Source organism: Anastrepha obliqua, chromosome 4 (assembly GCF_027943255.1).
Source record: "Anastrepha obliqua isolate idAnaObli1 chromosome 4, idAnaObli1_1.0, whole genome shotgun sequence".
Taxonomy (NCBI): domain Eukaryota; kingdom Metazoa; phylum Arthropoda; class Insecta; order Diptera; family Tephritidae; genus Anastrepha; species Anastrepha obliqua.
Window position 1 is genome coordinate 112,646,253 of NC_072895.1, and position 19,143 is coordinate 112,665,395.

Genomic DNA, 19,143 nt, shown 5'->3' on the forward strand with positions numbered 1-19,143 from the left:
GTTTATAAGCGGCAATATTCTCAATGTGGCACCACAGTACGTCGTTTACACGTCACGTCAGTCAAATGTGTTACCGCAACGAATTGAAGCAGAGTAAATCAACTATTCTAATCACACCACCTTCTATAGATACTCCTTGATACCAAGGCGAATTGAGTACCATAGGTGGCGCGTTGCGTAAACGTTGCTTTATTTTTCGCGCTTTTGACAAGTCTGACGTCAGCTCCCTTCGCAATACAAAACAAACAAAAGGAAGAGAAATTACATGTTTGTGAAAATTTAGTGAGTAGTTTGGTTATGTTGTGATTTATGATATTAAAACTAAAATATAAAGCCTCCAAATGCAGTTTGTTTGAGTTTTGATGCGAAAGACGCAACATAATTTCTTGTGTTTGGTTGTTTCCATTGCTTTCGCCTACTCTTCCTCTTTACAAACAAGTAATTCCTCTTCATTTTGTTTGCTTATTCATGGGCTCTTACGACACAGCGAATTCGGAAGGCGTAACCATGTACTCTATCATCCTGGCCTTGGTGCCTTTGTTATTTTGCTAAACAGTGCGTGACGCGCGATTTTCTTAATCAATAATCAATTTTCTTAATCATTTCATAAAAATCATTTAACACATATTCCTTAAACGAAGTACAAACAATTTCGAAACTAGTTTATATCTGCATATTTTGAGTCCACATTATCAATGATGGTTCATCATTATAGCCTCTTTACAAAAAAAAAATAAAAATAAAAAAAAACGAAAACTCTTAGTGATTATAGAGAATTTTTTTCGATTAAAAATAAACATAAATGCTTGCTATAACTCACCTTTTCTGCCCAGTGTGCGGCCTCAGTGCAAATTCATCTAAATATTAGCCAGAAGCAGAAACTTTTTTGTTCTTAAACAAAACGAAATTTAATTTGCTTGTCTTCGTACAAAAGATATCGCGTAATAATTTCATAGATTGCATATGCGATTTAAAGGCTTGGGGAAAATCACACGCCTCTCCAACATTGGCCAGGTTGCAGCTGCTGTTTCTCAACCGGACCTGCTGTGCCTGTGCCGTTGTTAGAGAAGCGTCTTGATTTTGAAATGCTTTAGCAATCACTTATGAATGTAATTTTGTATTTACTTTTATGCACAAGATGAATAGGAAAGTGCGCACCACGTGCACATTTTCCCATTTGAGGCTGTGCCTCTGTCACATCTTAACCACTTAACAGTACAATTTTGGTTTAATTTTAATTTCTTTTACTTTAGTTATTGCATTAAAGCCTATTATCCACATACATGCATACATATATGCGACATGTATATATAAATACAAATACAGATACAGATTCTATTTGTAAGTAGTTTTAAGTAATGTATTTAGTGGTAATATTAATAACAACGTAAAGACAAAAACGAAATAAATGCAAACAAATTAAATAAAAACGAAATAAAATGCGAGTTTTTGAAGTTTTCTAAATAGGGGGTATTTTTCCAATAGGGGTTTTCTCGACAGACACCCATCATTCATAACTTTATTATATATTTTTTATTTATTTTATTTCATCTTTTTTTATATTATTTCATTTTTTTTTCATATGTCTTATTTATTTGCATGATTTTGTTTAGTTTAAATCTCTTAAATCACAATATTACCAAGCCACTCACTGAATTTTCACAAACATGTAACTTCTCCTGCTTTTTGTATAGGTGGTCTGTATGTAGTATGGTCTATGGTCGAATAAAAAAATCTTCAAATTCTTCGGGAAAAACAGTGGCTAAAGCAAAAAAAAGCAAGTAACATACTATTTGGACTATCAATGAACTATTTTTGCATTTTGCTTTTTCAATTTCTTTAGAATGGCAATGTTCCGGTAAAAGGTGGTTTTTGAACCACCTACGAAATGGGGCGCTATACGCTTGAACAAAATTGGGAAATATTGAAAACCTATTTCCAAAGTGGTGAGTCTTCTTCTTCCGCGGTTACAGTAAATGGCGAGCGTTACCGTGACATGCTCAACGAGTTTTTGTTTCCAAAAATTGAATAGGATGACATGGACGACATTTGGTTTCAACAGGACGATGCAACTTGTCACACTGCCAATGTTACACTCGAACTTTTGGCCACCGTTTTTGAATTCCGATATCAATTGGCCGCCTCGGAGCTGTGATTTAAGCCCGTTGGACTATTTTTTGTGTGGAGCCGTTAAGGACAAATGCTATGCGAACCACCCAGAGACGATTGATGCTTTAAAACAAGAAATCGAAGTTGATATTCATGAAATTGGAGCCCAAACAATCGAAAATGTGCTTAAAATTGGGTTGATCGAATGGCCTACTGTAAAGCCAGTCGTGGCAGTCATTTGACCGATATTATTTTTCATTCATAAGTGACAATGTTCAATCTTCAAAATAAAAAAAAAACCTTTGAAAAAATATTGATTACCTATATATTGTTACAAGAACGACGCAATTACTCTCCTCCCATTATTATTATTATTATTAGAAGGCCATTACGCACTGCGACTAGAGCTGATCTATTGGGAAAAGCCTATTTTTGAAACCCTCGAGTTTTAGGCTTTTTACAAATTTTAGCACAATTTTAGGTTTGTTGTTCCAAAGCTTGCATGGAGATACTACGATACCACCAAGGTGATGAAGTCTCTGTCTGCCCAACGCAGGACATTCACAAAGCACATGTTCTGAACTTTCTATGTCCATTTCGCAAAAGCGGCAGACATTGGTATCAGATGGACCAATATTATTTAGATGATACCTCAGGCTGCAGTGATCTGTAAGATGTCCTGTTAAAAGACGCAGATCTACTCTGCTTAGTGAGAGTAGCTTGTCAGATATTCCTGAGAAATAGTTTGGCTTGACGCTGATCGGCACAGTTTAGCCAGTGTGCAGCAAATTTCCTTCCCATTTCCTAAGGAATTCATTAATGTAGCTTTTGGTGAATCCACAGAGAGGCTCAGGACCAGTAAGTTGCATATCTGCTCCTTGCTTTGCAAGGTCATCAGCCATTTCATTTCCGTCATGCCCTTCATGTCCCGGAATCCAGCCTAGTGCTACTATGTTGAGGTTTCCTAACGTGTTGAGAAGGTTTAGGTAGTCATTTACCAATTTAGAGGTGATAGTTGTTGATAGAAGGACTTTTAGAGCCGCTTGGCTATCTGAATGTACCTTCTGCTCAAATATGAACGAGACGTTATCAATAAAACGGTCCGCGGATGACATATAAGCTTACATGGAAAATTTCAGCGTGATATGTCACATAGTTTGTTTTCTGTGCTACTGTAAACAAGTCAAGCTCGAGTGTGTTCTTCGAATTTAACGATGGAAATTCAAGTTGAACAAAGAATTTGTTTGAAATTTTGTTATTCCAACAAAATTTCGGCTTCAGACGCCTTAAAAATGTTGCAGACAACCTATGGGGACTCTGCTCTATCGCGTGCACGTGTTTTCCAGTGGTACAAATCGTTCAAAGAGGGCCGTACATCGGTTGAAAACTTGCCTCATGAACGTCGTCCAGCAACATCAGTAAACGACGAAAACATCGGAAAAGTAAAGGAAATTGTGCTTAAAAATCGCACAAATCGCAAAATCGGTTAACGCTGAATATTATTTAGACGTTTTAAAGCGTTTGCGCGAGAACATTCGTCTTAAAAGAAAGGAATTGTGGGACAACAAGTCATGGTTCTTGCATCACGATAATGCACCAGCTCACACATCACGTCTTGTTCGCGATTATTTGAACAAAAATAATGTTAATATCGTTCCGCAAGCACCGTATTCGCCTGATATGGCTCCATGTGACTTTTTCCTGTTTCTCAAGCTTAAGTTGCCGCTCCGTGGAAAACATTTTGAGACAATTGAAGTCATAAAAGAGAATTCGAAGAACACACTCGAGCTTGACTTGTTTACAGTAGCACAGAAAACAAACTATGTGACATATCACGCTGAAATTTGCCACGTAAGCTTATAACAGTCCTACCAAAAAACAAAAAATTTATTTTTGCCATATGTCATCCGCGGACCGTTTTATTGATAACGTCTCGTTCATATTTGAGCAGAAGATATGTAGATGTGCGTACCTCTCATTTTCCTGCTAAGGCATTCTCCCACACATATTTCAATGGCATATATTTCTGCCTGGAATATTGCTAGGTAGAGTGCAATCGGAATCGGTTTTTTGAATTTAGGCCCATTGATTCCTGCCCCTGTTCTACCATTTTCCAATTTTTACCCATCAGTAAACCATAGCTGAGAGCCAAGTTTGAAAGTGATAGAATTAGTTCTCCAGTCTGTGCGTTCATTAATTATAACTTGAAAGTTCCTGAAGACTATTGGTTTGGGTGATGGTATATCATCCCTATGAAGAATGGGACTATGTAGGAACTCTTCTAAGATCTTTAAATGTACTTTCATATCCCCACTTTTAAGTTCAGATATACCTTTTAATCTTAAGGCACTCGCGCGAGCTTCCCTTTCAATCAAGATTGGAAGCGGTGGTATGTTCAGGAGCACATCCAATGCATCAGTGGGACATGTTTTCATAGCCCCTGTAATACCAACACATATCAGGCGATGCAGTTTGTTTAATTCGTTTACTGCTTTTCTTTGCTTGACCTTGGGCCACCATGCTAAGGATGCATAAGTGACTATGGGTCTCACAACTGCGGTGAATGTCCAGAAGGTCATTCTAGGGTTTAGTCGCCATGTCTTACCAAAAAGCCTTGTGCAGGCAAAGAATGCCCTTGTGGCTTTTGAAGTAACTCTCTCAATATGGCATTTCCACGTAAGCGTTTTGTCAAGACTGACGCCAAGATAGTTCGCTTCTGCCGAGAGTTGAAGTGTTGTTCCATTCAGGATGGGACATTTGAGATTTATTTTCCTTCTTCTAGTAAATGGTACAAGTGCTGTTTTGGATGGGTGAATGGAAAGCCCTTTTCCCGCGCACCATTTGTTTATTATTGTAAGGGCTTGCTGCATGCGATCCGAAATGGTTTCATGCCAGCCTAATACATAAACTACTAGGTCATCAGCGCAACCCTGAGGGTGAAACCCTAGGTTGTTCAACTTATGGAGAAGTTCATCTATGACTAGAGTCCACAAGAGGAGAGAGTACGCCTCCTTGGGGGCAACCTCTTGTGGCTTTGTTAGATTTGATTGTTCCTTCTAGTTCGGTGCAAATCGTCCTAGATTTAAACATGAATATTATCCATCTAGTGCTGGGTTCAGGTACCTCCTTTAGATATAGGGCATTATAGATTGCCTTATAGGAAGTGTTATCAAAAGCTCCTGATATGTCAATAAATGCACGTAGAGCTATCTGTTTGGACTCAATAGCCTTTTCAATAACTGTTACCAGGCTGTATATTGCAGTCTCAGTGGATTTTCCCTGTTGATAGGCAAATTCAAATCGATGCAGTGGGAAGTTAGCTAAATTGTTTTCCCTAATATACTGATCAACTATCTTTTCCACTGTTTTAAGGAAAAATGAGCTGAGACTAATTGGTCTGTATGATTTAGGCAATTGTTCGGGTTCCTCCCATTGGTCAAAATGCAATAGAATTTAAGTATTATATTAATGAAGGTTTCACCTTTCTGTACCCCACTAGTAAATACTTTCTTTGGTTTTTCTTATTTTCTTCTAATGTACCTCGTATACGATGGAATTGAATATGGCGAAACCAAAAGGTCCTAGGCAGATATTTAATACATAAGTAAACATAAAACGTTAAAAAAATTTTATTTCAGTAATCAATTTAAACGAAAAAAATAGTACAAATCACTCATACATAGTCCATATGTTTGTAGATAAATACAAATTTCAAATTACAATACACACATTTGAATTTATATTAAACACTGTTGTTGAGTTTCAAACTTAAAGCAAAAAAAAAAATGTTGAAATACCTGATCTACATTTACAGGTCTAAATCCATATTCATTCCTAAAAGCTTGTTTTTCACATTGGCCATTTTATAATTTGATGAATCCAAACCCTTCCTCTTGTTTAGTCTCCTCTTCTGCCTTATCATCCCACAAAAAAAGTTCATAGAAACGTTCAAGACCATATTTTAGCAACTTTGTTGCTTCTTCATTTTTGAATAATGCGTCATAATCTTCTTCGAAACATTCATCTTTAATAGCGGAATCTTGAACCACAACCCATTTTTTTAAATTATTCACAAAACAAGTAGGCATCTCACATAGCAGGGCATAACATCCAATATGTTCAAATTCTCGCACTTCATCTACAATTGTTTGCCAATCGGGAGCGCGGAATTTCTTTGAACTTAATACCTCTTTTAAATTTTGATAATAGTAACGAAGTAGTTCGAAACGATGAAGTGCGAATTCTGTCAAACTCAAACTGGTGTTGAAGAAGATATTCAAGTCGTATCCGACACTGCCAACAAAGCAAGCGTTAAAGTTTTTCTGCCGAAAGAGACAATTAAAAAAAGTAAGTTAATATATATATATACTAATATATGTATGTATAAGTGTATTAAATTGACATACAAACACAACATCGGGCACATCACATTCGTTAAATTTATGAAGCATATTTTTTAAGGAAGCATCACCAAGTGCGATGACTTTGTATGGCAAATTTTGTTTAAGCAGTAGATCGGTAAGGCGTTTTTGAAATGTTTCCAAATAACTGCGAAGTTTTGTAGTGATTTCTTCAAACTCCGGCAAATGTTTCTCAATCATTTCAATGGCTATGTCCATGCGAGTTTCAACGTCCTCATTACTAATTAATGCCGAAACACTTGGTATGAAATCTGTAGAATTCTCTCCTTTTAAATACACCATAGAGGCAGCATGAAAGTGAGCCATTTTCCTCAAAGCAGCCTGCGCTAGGTTTAATCCCATTCCTGTATGTCCATTGATGCTCCGATAATCCCGAACGGTCAAGTCCTCCAGCAATACGAAGGTTTCGTTCATATGAATGAACCTGGAAAGATGTTAAATGTTATGTAAAACTCTATTAATAAACAAATAGAAACAAAAATAAAAAAACTAAAAGAATAAAAAAAATACTAAAAAAACTAAAAATAAACCCTAAAAAAATTAAAAAAAAAAAGAAAAAAAATATAAAAAACGCTAAAAAAATAAAAAAAAATAAAAAACAAATAAAAAAACTAAATAAAATTAAAAAAACTAAAAAAAAACTAAAACAAAAATAAAAAAAAAAACTATAAAAAAAATAAAAGAAAACTAAAAAAAAAACTAAATAAAAAATATTACCACGGCATAGGGCTCTGGCGTAGCGAACCCCATTATTTCCCTACCTAAATCGACTGCTGACACGTCAGCTGAGTGACCGCACCGCAAAAAATGTATAAATCAACAAACACGAAACAAACAACAAATCAAAAACAATAAATTCCTTCACGACGCGGAAGACCTCTTGGCTCCACCAAACTCATGGCGGGGTAAAAAACCACCCCTTCGGTGGCGAAAGTGCTCGCTAAGAGCTCGCTAAACCGACTCAGCTGCGGAGAACCAATTGATCACCAAATCTGTTTTGCCAGAAACTGGGGAAAACAAGTCGGACAGAAGTCTCCAGAAAACCCATCCCTCCTCATCTCCGTCGATACAGAGATCGAAGACGCGCCAATTTCCTTATGGAAAAGCTCGGCAAAACCCCTGAGGAGGAGCTGTCCGACCAACAAAAGTCAACTCTCGATTGGGCCCGGGAGTTCCTTCGGAAGTATGAGGCGTCCAGAGAAAAACCGAGTGCAGCTAAGCGGCAGCGGTCTTCAGAGCATCCTCCTAGTTCCAACGACCCCAAGAAGCATAAAACTGCCTCTGAAGTCAAATTACGCAAGTTCTGCGAAGTTGCCAGAGATAGTCTGGTCATGGCGGTGGTGGACAAGAGCCACCCTGACGGTTTCATCTCTCCATCAAACTGCAAGATTGTGGAGACAAAACTTCAGTTGGGCTACCTGGACGTTCTGAAGCAGAACCCAGGACCCCTCCTTTCTGCTGTGACGCGGGTTGGTTCCAAGTAAGGGTCAAGTTGATCGCGTGCTCAGATCAACGCTTTGTCAGCCTGTACGGTAAGGCCCTCGACCGACTCGGCGAGCTATGGCCCGGGGCGAATCTCCAACTCATCAAAAAGAGCGAAATTCCCAACAAACCTCGCGGCAGAGCAAGAATACCTGTAGAGCCATCCGATCCGGAAACCATCCTGGAGTTACTGATGATCGGAAACCCGAACCTATCCCCCGAAAACTGCAGGGTAGTTAAGGTGGAAGAGCCTTCAGGAAACTCCAGACATGTCACGCCGCTCCTGGACCAGGAAAGCGTTCAAGCACTGGACGACCGCAAGGGGATTGTGGCATTCGGGTTCATCACCACTACCATCTGGACCTATCAGCCGAAAAATCTCCTCGCACCCAACGAAGAGAGTACAGCGGCCCCCGAGATGGATGTCGAAAAGCCTCTCTCACAAGCTTCGACGATTGAGTCCGACTCGGAATCAAACAGCGAACTTGTGGGAAACTTATTCAATATTCAACTCGAGGACGAGGATAGACTTTTAGATAGCGGTGATGACGCGAACGCCACAGTCATTGAATGCTCATCTACCGGTGTTGAATGCTCACCTCAGCAGCCCTCATTCTTCGTCTCTCTGACCTCAGAGAAGACATCATTCTCATCCAAGAATCTTGGATATCAAACAACAAGATATGCGGCCTAAAAGATAGGCACTACACTTTGTTTCAAGGTGAGGCTAACGTCAGATCGCGCTCTTGTATTCTCATTCGAAAACATATTAATGCTTTTCTTCTTCCCTTTAGCAATGCTGACATCACTGCCATAGAGGTTGAAGCTGTCCACGGCCCGATTTGGAATGTGTCGGCTTACATGCCTTACGACGCAGCGGAGACGCCTCCTCCTGAAGCAGTGAGAGGGCTCGTCAATACGGCGCATCTGAACCAGAAACGCATCATTATTGGAGCAGACGCTAATGCACATCATATTGTTTGGGGTATTACAAACAACAACACACGAGGTGAGCAACTCTTTGATTATATTCTAGCGAATAAGCTTGATATATGTAATAGAGGTGATGTCCCTACGTTTCTTAACTCGTCTAGAAGAGAGGTACTCGATATTACTCTTGCTAGCGAATCATGTACACAACTGGTGCAGGACTGGAGCGTTGATAAACATCGCAGCTCGACAATCTTGTCCCCTGATAAAAACAGGAGGTAAGCATAAACCATTTTGGTGGACTCCTGAAATCTCAGAACTTCGCAATCGAACTCGGAAACTCTTTAACCAATCTAAAATAACAGACGAATGGGATAACAGATTACTTCTATCTGATTCACCTAAATATCTAGGAGTTATTCTAGATAGGAAGTTGAGTTGGAAATTGAGCATCGAAAGCAGATGTAAAAAAGCTTTCATAGCTCTTTATACTTGTAAGAAAGCTATCGGCAAAACCTGGGGTTTTTCACCTCGGATCATTTATTGGATATATCATATCATCAAACCGATACTCTTCTACGGTGTGGTTATATGGTGCACCAGCAGCACTCGAAAAACGGTATAGAGTAGCCACAATTGATCGAGTCCAAAGAACAGCCTGCCTCCTGATAACAGGATGCTTAGGTACAACACCTACTAAGGCTCTAAATACGTTGCTTCACTTGTTCCCTATCGATCTGGCTGGCAAAGCGATTGCAGCGAAAGCAGCGACACGCATGAAGGCTATATCGAAATGGAATAAGTATCTTGGCCATTCGGCCATACTGAACAGGAACACTGTTATCTCTTCCGACATAGACTATCATGTAAGTCTTCCATCACCACCCTTGCTATTCTCCTGTTCACTTCCAACTAGGGAAGAATGGAAGACAAATCTTACCGAAATCGATGGCCCTCTGATTATATATACAGATGGTTCAAAACAAGACGGTAAAGTGGGATTTGGAATCTTTTCCAATTCCCCTCACAACAATCTGTCATTTAGATTACCCGACTACTGTAGTGTATTCCAAGCGGAAGTATGCGCTATCTGGTATGCTGCGAAAACTATCTTAGAAAAGAGAATATCACAAGGGGATATCCGCTTTTTCACTGACAGTCAAGCGGCCGTTCGAGCACTCAGCTCCTCTTATACCCACTCAGATGTGGTTCGATCCTGTCTCTGATTTCTTAACGAAATAAGTGTTCAGAATTCTGTCCAAGTTATTTGGATACCGACTCACAGTGGATTCGAAGGTAACTGCAAAGCTGATGAGCTCGCAAGAGCTGGAGCTGCGCAATCAAATGTTAGTAACTTACCCACAATCCACATTCGACTCTTAACACGTAAAATGATCATTGATCGAGAATTTCACAGCATTGCTGATCGGAGGTGGCGAGTGGAAACTACTTGCGTTACGACCAGACAAATCTGGCCATCCTACAATCTGAAACAGACAAAAACCCTTATAAGTCTTTCGAAACATGAACTAAGGCATATAATATCTCTTATCACCGGCCACTGCCTTTTGGGCATTCATGCACGTCGGCTCGGGGTTTCTCAAAACGACCTGTGCAGATACGGCGAGTACGAAGATGAGGAAGTATCGAGCAGGCATTTGCTGTGCAGTTGTCCCGGTCTAGCCAGAAAAAAAATAAAAAAAAATTAAAAAAATTAAAAAAATAAAAAAAAAATATATAAAAAAAATATATAAAAAAAAAAATATATAAAAAAAAATATATAAAAAAAAATATATAAAAAAAAATATATAAAAAAAAATATATAAAAAATATATAAAAAATATATAAAAAAAAATATAAGAAAAATATAAGAAAAATATAAAAAAAATATAAAAAAATTTAAAAAAAAAATATTAAAAAAAATATAAAAAAATATAAAAAAATATAAAAAAATATTTAAAAAAATATTTAAAAAAATATTTAAAAAAATATAAAAAAATATTAAAAAAAATATTAAAAAAAATATTTAAAAAAATATAAAAAAAAATATAAAAAAAATACAAAGAACAAAAATACAAAAACATAAAAATTAAAAATGGGTGACAACACCCACCCGCCCATTAGAAAGTGCAAGGTCACACCATTATACATAACTATGAAAGTCTCAACCCCCTAGGGTTCCTATAGAACCCCCAGAAAAAGTTTAAAAATAAGTTGTTTTACCAGTGGTTGCAGCTTGTACTGAAATACAGTTGAAAAGAAGTGTATATAGCGATTGTTAACCCAGCAAGGATTTAAAGTAAGGTTTTATAGTTCATACCACTTATGAAAATGTTGTTTTATCGTAAAATTTATAAGTGGCGAAAATTTGGGCTAAAAAATTGTCCGATTTTGTACTATTTCACTATTTATAAATTTTTTCTTTTTTGTAACTGTAAGGTTACAAACACAGTGCACGCTGAGACGAAGACGAAGATGAAGACGAAACGCAAGCAATCAGCTGCAAACGCTGCTGTACTGAATTTGAAGACGAATCGCTTGCTAGTTACCGTGGTTTTTGGTTTGTGGTTTGTTCTGTCTATGCTTTGGCACGATAATTGAATTAAGACAGTCGATAAACAAGTAATTAAATGAGAAGTAATAATCAAAAAATCTGCTCTGCACACAATTGTTAAAGATATTGAGGAGTCTCTATATCAGAAAGAACTCGCAGTCGGCGCCTTCCTCGACATTGAGGGGGCTTTCAACAACGTTCTCCCGGAGGCAATCATTAAAGCTCTGGATAGACTGGGGGTCGGAGCCAATCTTTCCAGGTTTATCTACAGAATGCTCAGCGACAGAACGGTCGTGGCAGAGTGGGGCGGCGTCTCTCTCCGCCGGCAGGTGAGCAGAGGAACGCCGCAAGGCGGGGTCCTCTCACCATTCCTCTGGATCATTGTTATCAATGACTTGCTGGAGGAGCTGGTGAGGAGGGGCTGTAGGGTGATTGCCTACGCGGATGACGTGGCATTAATTGTTAGAGGAAAGTTTATAGATACCCTGTACGATTTAATGCAGGGATATCTGAACGTAGTTGTTCGATGGGCAGCAGATTGCGGCTTATCGGTGAATCCTCTTAAGACGGAGCTCGTCCTATTTACGAGGAAATATAAAATACCCAGAGCTCAACTCCCCTCGATGGGGGGCGCTCCACTGGTGCTTTCTGACAAGGTGAAGTACCTAGGTCTAATCCTTGACAGCAAGCTGACGTGGAAGCCCAACATTGAGGAGAGAGTAAGGAAGGCAACAATCGCCTTGTATGGGTGCAAAGGCGCAATTGGCAAAAGGTGGGGCCTTTCGCCCAGAGTTGTATTCTGGCTCTACAACACCATAATAAAGCCAATTTTGTTATATGGAGTCACTGTCTGGTGGAACTCACTGGAGAGGACGACATCAGTCAAAAAGCTAGAGAGAGTCCAGAGGTCCGCTCTCATTGGGATCAGTGGGGCGCTTCGAACTACTCCTACTCTAGCGCTTAATGTAATTTTAAATGTGGTACCTATAGACATCGCAGGCAGAATTGCCGCTGCTCGTACCGCAATCAGACTGAGGGGCTTGGGCTATAAGCTCAACCTCACATATGGGCACTCAAGCATCCTCAGAAACTTTGAGTTCATCCCCTCGTCGACGGACCAGTGTGTGCCTTCGCTAAGTCCAAGCGGAACTTTCTCCACCTATATTCCACCAAGGGAGGAGTGGAGCGGAGGCAACACCTGGGGACAGGGCATCGTTAACCTGTTCACGGATGGCTCGAAGTTGGATGGCAGGGTTGGAGGAGGAGTATTCTGCAAAGAGCTCCCCATCAAACTCAAATTCAGGCTACCGGATCACTGTAGTGTGTTCCAAGCAGAGGTGGCCGCAATTAAAGAAGCAGCTGACTGGCTACTTACTTGCGTAATAATTGCAAAAAAGGTAAATATTTACTCCGATAGCCAAGCGGCCATTAGGGCTCTAGGCTCTATTATGGTGCACTCGAAGCTGGTCAGGGAATGCCTAGTCTCACTCTCGATTGCATCAGAATTCTTCGACATTAAGATAATTTGGGTACCTGGTCACAGTGACATTGAAGGAAACTGCGAAGCCGACGAGCTGGCCAGACAGGGGACCTGTGAGGCAATGTGTCCGCGAAAGGAGAGAATCGGGATCCCCCTGACAACCTGCGCTCTACTCCTGGAAGGATGGGCTATGCACCAACTCAGCGAACGCTGGGCAAGTACACGAACGTGTAGGGTCGCGAAGTCCTTCTGGCCACGTTTAGATAGGAGGCGCTCGAGGGATATCCTGGGGATGACAAAATGTCATCTCTCAAATTTCGTGGGCATCATCACGGGGCACTGTCCGCGAGGTACCCATGCCGTGAGACTCGGAATTACTTCGAGTCCTTTTTGCGTCAGCTGTATGGAGGATGAGGTGGAATCATCTCAGCACCTGCTCCTAAGCTGCCCAGCCTTCGCAGGACTAAGATTCAAATACCTTGGTTCTCACTTCTTTTCTGCGCCTGCTGATATAGCAGGCGTTGATAACAAAAATCTGATGAACTACATCAGCAGCATAATGAGGTTAACACAACCGCGGACTAGTCACCGTTCGTAGTCCAAAAGCACTCACCACTCCCCATCCCTTCCCTTCCTCCCCCCCTCCTTGTCCTTCAATGGTATCACAAAGGACGAACCAAACTATTTCGTCCAAGTGGGCCCTATTGGGCAACCATTACAACCTAACCTAACCTAATAATCAAAAAAAGGCATAAAACTAAATATATTTTTAATTATTTTTTACCTTAACGTCACAATTAGCCTTTCAGCACATACATATAATTGATGTTTTATTAAAATTAGTCCATTTTTAATAATAAGTGGCTCAATTTTAATTAGAATATAATCAAATGTGCTAATTGTCATTCTGGTATATTCCACAAATTTCTTTTCATTGTGGCGCAGCTCATCATACAAATGATGAAATTCACCAAATGCTTCTCTTTCCAAATGTATAGGGTGTACTTTTTTATTTACTTTTATACGTTTTAATTTAAAATATAAGCTTTGCTCAATCAGCAGGTCATTATCTGATGAGGAGTCCATTAGACTAACATAACAAAAGCGCAACCAATTCGTTTTGCACTGTGCAACCTATTCGCTTACTCGCAACGCAAACAATTTCTCTTCAGCTTCGTCTTCGTCTCAGCGTGCACTGTGTTTGCAACCTTAGTTGTGAGCGTACATTCATCTGTGCTAGTCGCTTGAAAGTACCGCTTTAAAAAATGTGCGTCGTCGAAACGACTAGGAATGCCTTTTGTGTGACGTTTACAATAAAATAATATATCGATTTTATGACTTTTTTTGTCTTAAAAACTTTTATATAATTCAACTCGACATGACAAAACAAGCCTTTTTAAATGACGAGGAAATTGAAACGTTTCTTGCTGAAGACGATGACTTAATAGATTCGGATGAAGATGTTTATGCCATTGGCGAGCTTGAGACACACCTGGGAGAGCTAAGGGACGAAGAAAATTCTTCTGAAGAGGTTCCTGCAGACAAGGACGATATTCCGTTGAATGTGTTGCTTGAAAAGTCTGATATAATCACTTTCTCAAAACCCATATTACGTGGAAAAAAGCGTCATAATGGTCGAGGCAAAAAGCTACGTCTCATAGATATAGGCAAAATATTGTACATCAAGTACGTGGTCCTACTCACTTGTACAAAAATATTGTGGATCCACTATAAGTTTTCAGACTTTTTACAAGAAATTGTTGAGTGGACCAAAGTCGAAATCAGCACACGATCGTATATTAATTGGGATAACCACCTCTCAATTGGAGAGTTATTTGATCAGTCCTACTCTGGATCAAAATACCTATCCCCAATGACCCACAACCGATTCAAATTTCTAATGTCCTTACAAAAAGCATCTACGGCTCAAATCGAAATGCAACCATGAGTAATTGGTTCACTCCAGTCTCCTTGGCTAAATCTGTGTTAAAAGAACCATATAAATTAATATTGGTTTGAACATTGCAATAGAACAAAAGAGAGATACCTCCAGAGATGAAAGTCAGCAAAAGGTCGAAAAGGTGGCACTTCAATGTTCGCCTTTGACAACGAACTGACGCTCTTGTCATATGAGCCAAAATAATTTACTTGTTGTCCTGATGCAATGAAAATGAAACTATGAATAGCATGACAAAGAAGCCACATATGATCGAGTTCTACACTTCAACAAAAAGTGGTGTCTACACCTTCGACCAAATGTACAGTGCGCTCAAAAAACCAACCGCTGGCCAATGGCAGTATTTTTTGGTATACTCAATATGGCTTATATAAATAGATATGTTATATACACCCATGATATGTTCCAATTAGAATAGAAACCACTTAGTAGCAGAAAATTTATAACAGGTTTACACTCTGCTCTCATTCAAAAACACTTAATGTGGTAACTTTAAAAACGGCAGTAAATATACAAAGCGAGCTAGTTCAACATAATGAGAATGCAGAAAACAGTCGATAGGTATCAGTAAGCACAAAAAGAAAGATTTTCGCGATTTGGCCATAATCCAAACGTCGAATGACCAAATCTTCATGCGCTAAATGTCAAAAAAGCTTGTGTAGGGAGCATAAAATCGAACTCTGTGCCTCATGTACAAAATAAAGTTAAAGACTTATAAAACAGAGTTTTACTTTCAGTTTTAAGCCCAAAATGCACCTTTTTAAAGTATTAATGAATTTTAATTTGATTAATATTACTTTTTTGTTCAAGCTTGTCAGAGGCTATGAGCAAAAAAAAAAATGTTTTATTGAAAATGAATACTTTAAATTTTAAGTTTTATATTATATTAAAAAAATAAACAAGCATTAAAACTATTAAACAAATATTCAGAGTAAAATACTGCATTTATATTTGGCAAAACTTTCCTTTACTACCACGATATATTTGAATGGGGGGCAGAGGGGGAGGGGGCGTGGCACCACCCACCACGCCCATTAGAAAGAGCAAGGTCACACCATTATAACTGTGAAAGTCCCAACCTCCTAGGGTCCCTATAGAACCCCCAGGAGAAGTTTAAAAATTAGGTTTTTTCCGACCACATTTGCAGTTTGTACTGAAATACAGTTGAAGAGAAGAGAATACAGCAGTCGACAACCCAGCAAGCATTTAACTTAGGTTTTATAATTCATAGCACTTATGAAAATGTTGTTTTATCGTAAAAGTTATGAGTGCCGATGGCGAAAGTTTAGGCGGTTTTTATTCCAAATTTTCGGCATTTGTAAAAATATTTGTTTTTGTAATATATATGTATATTTGAAAGCAAAAAAGCGCCGCAGGCGAAAATTTGGACTAAAAATCGCGCGATTTTTATTCCAAATTTTCAGTATTTGTAAAAATATTTCTTTTTGTAAAATACATATATGTATATTTGAAAGCAAAAAAGCGCCGCAGGCGAAAATTTGGACTAAAAATCGCGCGATTTTTATTTCAAATTTTCAGCATTTGTAAAAATATTTGTTGTTGTAAAATATATGTATATTTGAAAGCAAAAAAGCGCCGCAGGCGAAAATTTGGACTAAAAATCGTGCGATTTTTATTCCAAATTTTCAGCATTTGTAAAAATATTTGTTTTTGTAAAATATATGTATATTTGAAAGCAAAAAAGCGCCCCTATAAATAATAAAAATAATAATATAAGAGTTATTCCCTTTAGGTTGACTGGGTTTTTCTCATTTCGCTTTGTTCTTCTCTCTCTCATCGTTCGTTTGACAGTTCGCTCCTCACATTTATTCTGCACGGCATTACAAACGTTTAGAAGAACATTTGTAATAATAAAATTCTAATAGAATTTGTAGTATTATTTAGTGAAAATAACTTTAAATCAAATCTTCAATTAATAAAGAGTGTTTATAAGTGAATTCGTTACTTTTCTGTGTTTGTATTTAAGTGAAATAATCGTCTGTAATAGGGCATTTTTTCAAGCTTATGCAAAAAAGGTGCATTTTTAACGTTAAATATTGCTATTAATTCTTAATTTTAATTTATAAAAAGTAATATAAATCAAAAGGCTGATATAGTGACTAAATTTGCGTGTTATAATTTTTAAATTCGGTCCACGCATTTAGACATTATAAGCAACTTTATCGTGGCAGCAATGGAAAGCCAACACAAAAAAAAAAGCAAAAAGTAAATAAATAATTAAAAACTATACTCACCTTGGGCCGAATCTTACATTATTTTCCCCGTGTTGCATTTCAGGTATTACCTTCAAATACATGGAGGATTCCCGTGAATTGCTCCCATTTGAGCTTTTGTTTCTTACAATTGGTAAAGTACAGGTTCTATGCTCGCTTAAATCTCCATCTGTTTGGTTCGTTTCGTAGATTACATGAATTTCTTGAGTATCCTCTAGTGATGATGCCCAACTATAGCTAAATTTCAACCAGTCGGGGTTTTCATCCAAAACGTCGTCATTCAAGTAAGCTCCTATAGCGTGTATTAATTCCTTCTTAGACATTTTTAAAATAGTGGACTGTATTATATTAAAGTAGAACGTTATCGAAAGTAAAATTACTGATCTTTATCACGCTCGTTGAACAATTGAAGTTATCTATGCAATTGAATCAAACTTGTGAAAATTTCTCCGTTTGGCCGTTCGTTTCATTTGAATCAATACAAGGCGAATTGAGTACTATAGGTGCTGCCTTGCCAAACCAGTTACGTTATTTTTCGCGGTTTTGACAAGTCTGACGTCAGATCCCTTTCCAATACAAAACACACAAAAATACGAGGCATTACATGTTTGTGAAAACTCTGTGAATGACTTGGTAGTACTTTGATTTGTGACATTAAAAAAAACCTAATAAAACGAAGTACGGCGTGTTAAATTGTGAAAGCACAAATTAATATAAAGCCACCAAATGCAGTTTGTTTGCGTTTTTATAGGGAAGACGCCGCTTGCATGAAAATGTATGTATGTGTACGGGGCAACAGCTTTAAGTCGGGAAAAATCCGAGTAATTTCTTAACGTACGGGAAATGTCTTGTGTTTGGTGGTTTCTATTGCTTTCCCCTACTCTTCACCTTCACAAAGAGGTAATTTCCCTTCTTTTTGCTTATATATTCTCGGAGCATGACGTCACAGCGAAATCGAACAACGCAATCACTTACTTTTAAGTCGACTAATTATTTAGTGCCGATTTACACACAAAGACATCTGGAAGGGAGACACGAAAATTCTCTTTTGCTGTTTCATTCGCGGTCGCACAGGCAAAAGTGTTTTCAGCAACATACCGTGCTTTTACCGTTTACTTTTTTGGCATCTTCCGGTTTGGATATATTCTACAATCCGTGAACATGTAAGGCGGAGAAGGTTTGTCAACAGTCAACATAAAAATTTTAAGGAAAGAGACAGACTGGATTGGTTAAATAATATATTAAATACTTTTTTTTTACATATATGTATATAATATAAATTTTTGTACTTCATATATAAATACTTAAAATTAATTTGTGTATCTTGAATTGGAAAAAAATGTAGAATTCAACATGAACATTTCCCATAAGTAAATTAAACCTACTTTACTTGCAAATATCATCTTGCATTTCACAAGCACCCTTCTAATGCTTTTCATCTTAGATCCTGCCAAATCCAGAGCATACTCCCACAAAAGAAGACAACGATTCAAGCAACTGCCAAAAATTGCTTTGCAGTCAACTTTAAGTTAGACAATACGTATAAGAAGCGCAAAGCGTGTCGCCAGTACGGGCGACAAAATCTCCGTATCTTCCCCGACCATTATTTTGCTACGAGCAAAATGTTTCTAAATGTTTCCCTGTGTAAATGGGCACTTACTTTAATTACTTTTAAGGCGATTTACTTGTGAAGAAAAATTTAGAAACGCAATTCTCTATATCTCTGTATTCTTTATAAAAACAAAGATGCATAACACTTCAATAAAACGCTTTGAAATGGGCGTCAATTAGTTTTAGTTACACCCTCTTATATGAATTCGCCTATTTTCTTGCATTCCCCATGAATGTATTCAAGGCGAATTTATTACAGGTGACAGCAAACACATATAAGGAAAACCCTACATGTATTTGTTGTTGCGTTTGGTGCAAGCATCACGTCAAAATCAGCAAGCAAATGTAAACATACGAATGTAAAC

The 19,143-nt window shown here is 38.2% G+C and overlaps 1 protein-coding gene across 1 annotated transcript; it reads right to left on the reverse strand.

Annotated features, from left to right (window-relative positions):
* Positions 1-5,972: 5,972 nt before the first annotated feature.
* On the reverse strand, positions 5,973-17,490 carry LOC129244358 (uncharacterized). Its single transcript, XM_054881977.1, has 3 exons — positions 17,189-17,490; positions 6,516-6,954; positions 5,973-6,431 (listed from the first exon to the last, which is right to left on the reverse strand). Exons 1-3 carry the CDS (start codon positions 17,488-17,490, stop codon positions 5,973-5,975), a joined length of 1,200 nt encoding a protein of 399 aa, XP_054737952.1.
* Between the last annotated feature and the right edge of the window lie 1,653 nt (positions 17,491-19,143).

Coding starts and splice junctions, on each gene's coding strand:
- LOC129244358 (XM_054881977.1), bottom strand. CDS start 17,490: ATGTCTAAGAAGGAATTAATACACGCTATAGGAGCTTACTTGAATGAC. Junction 6,955..17,188: donor AATGTAAGATTCGGCCCAAG/GTGAGTATAGTT, acceptor ACATCTTTCCAG/GTTCATTCATATGAACGAAA. Junction 6,432..6,515: donor ATGTGCCCGATGTTGTGTTT/GTATGTCAATTT, acceptor CTCTTTCGGCAG/AAAAACTTTAACGCTTGCTT.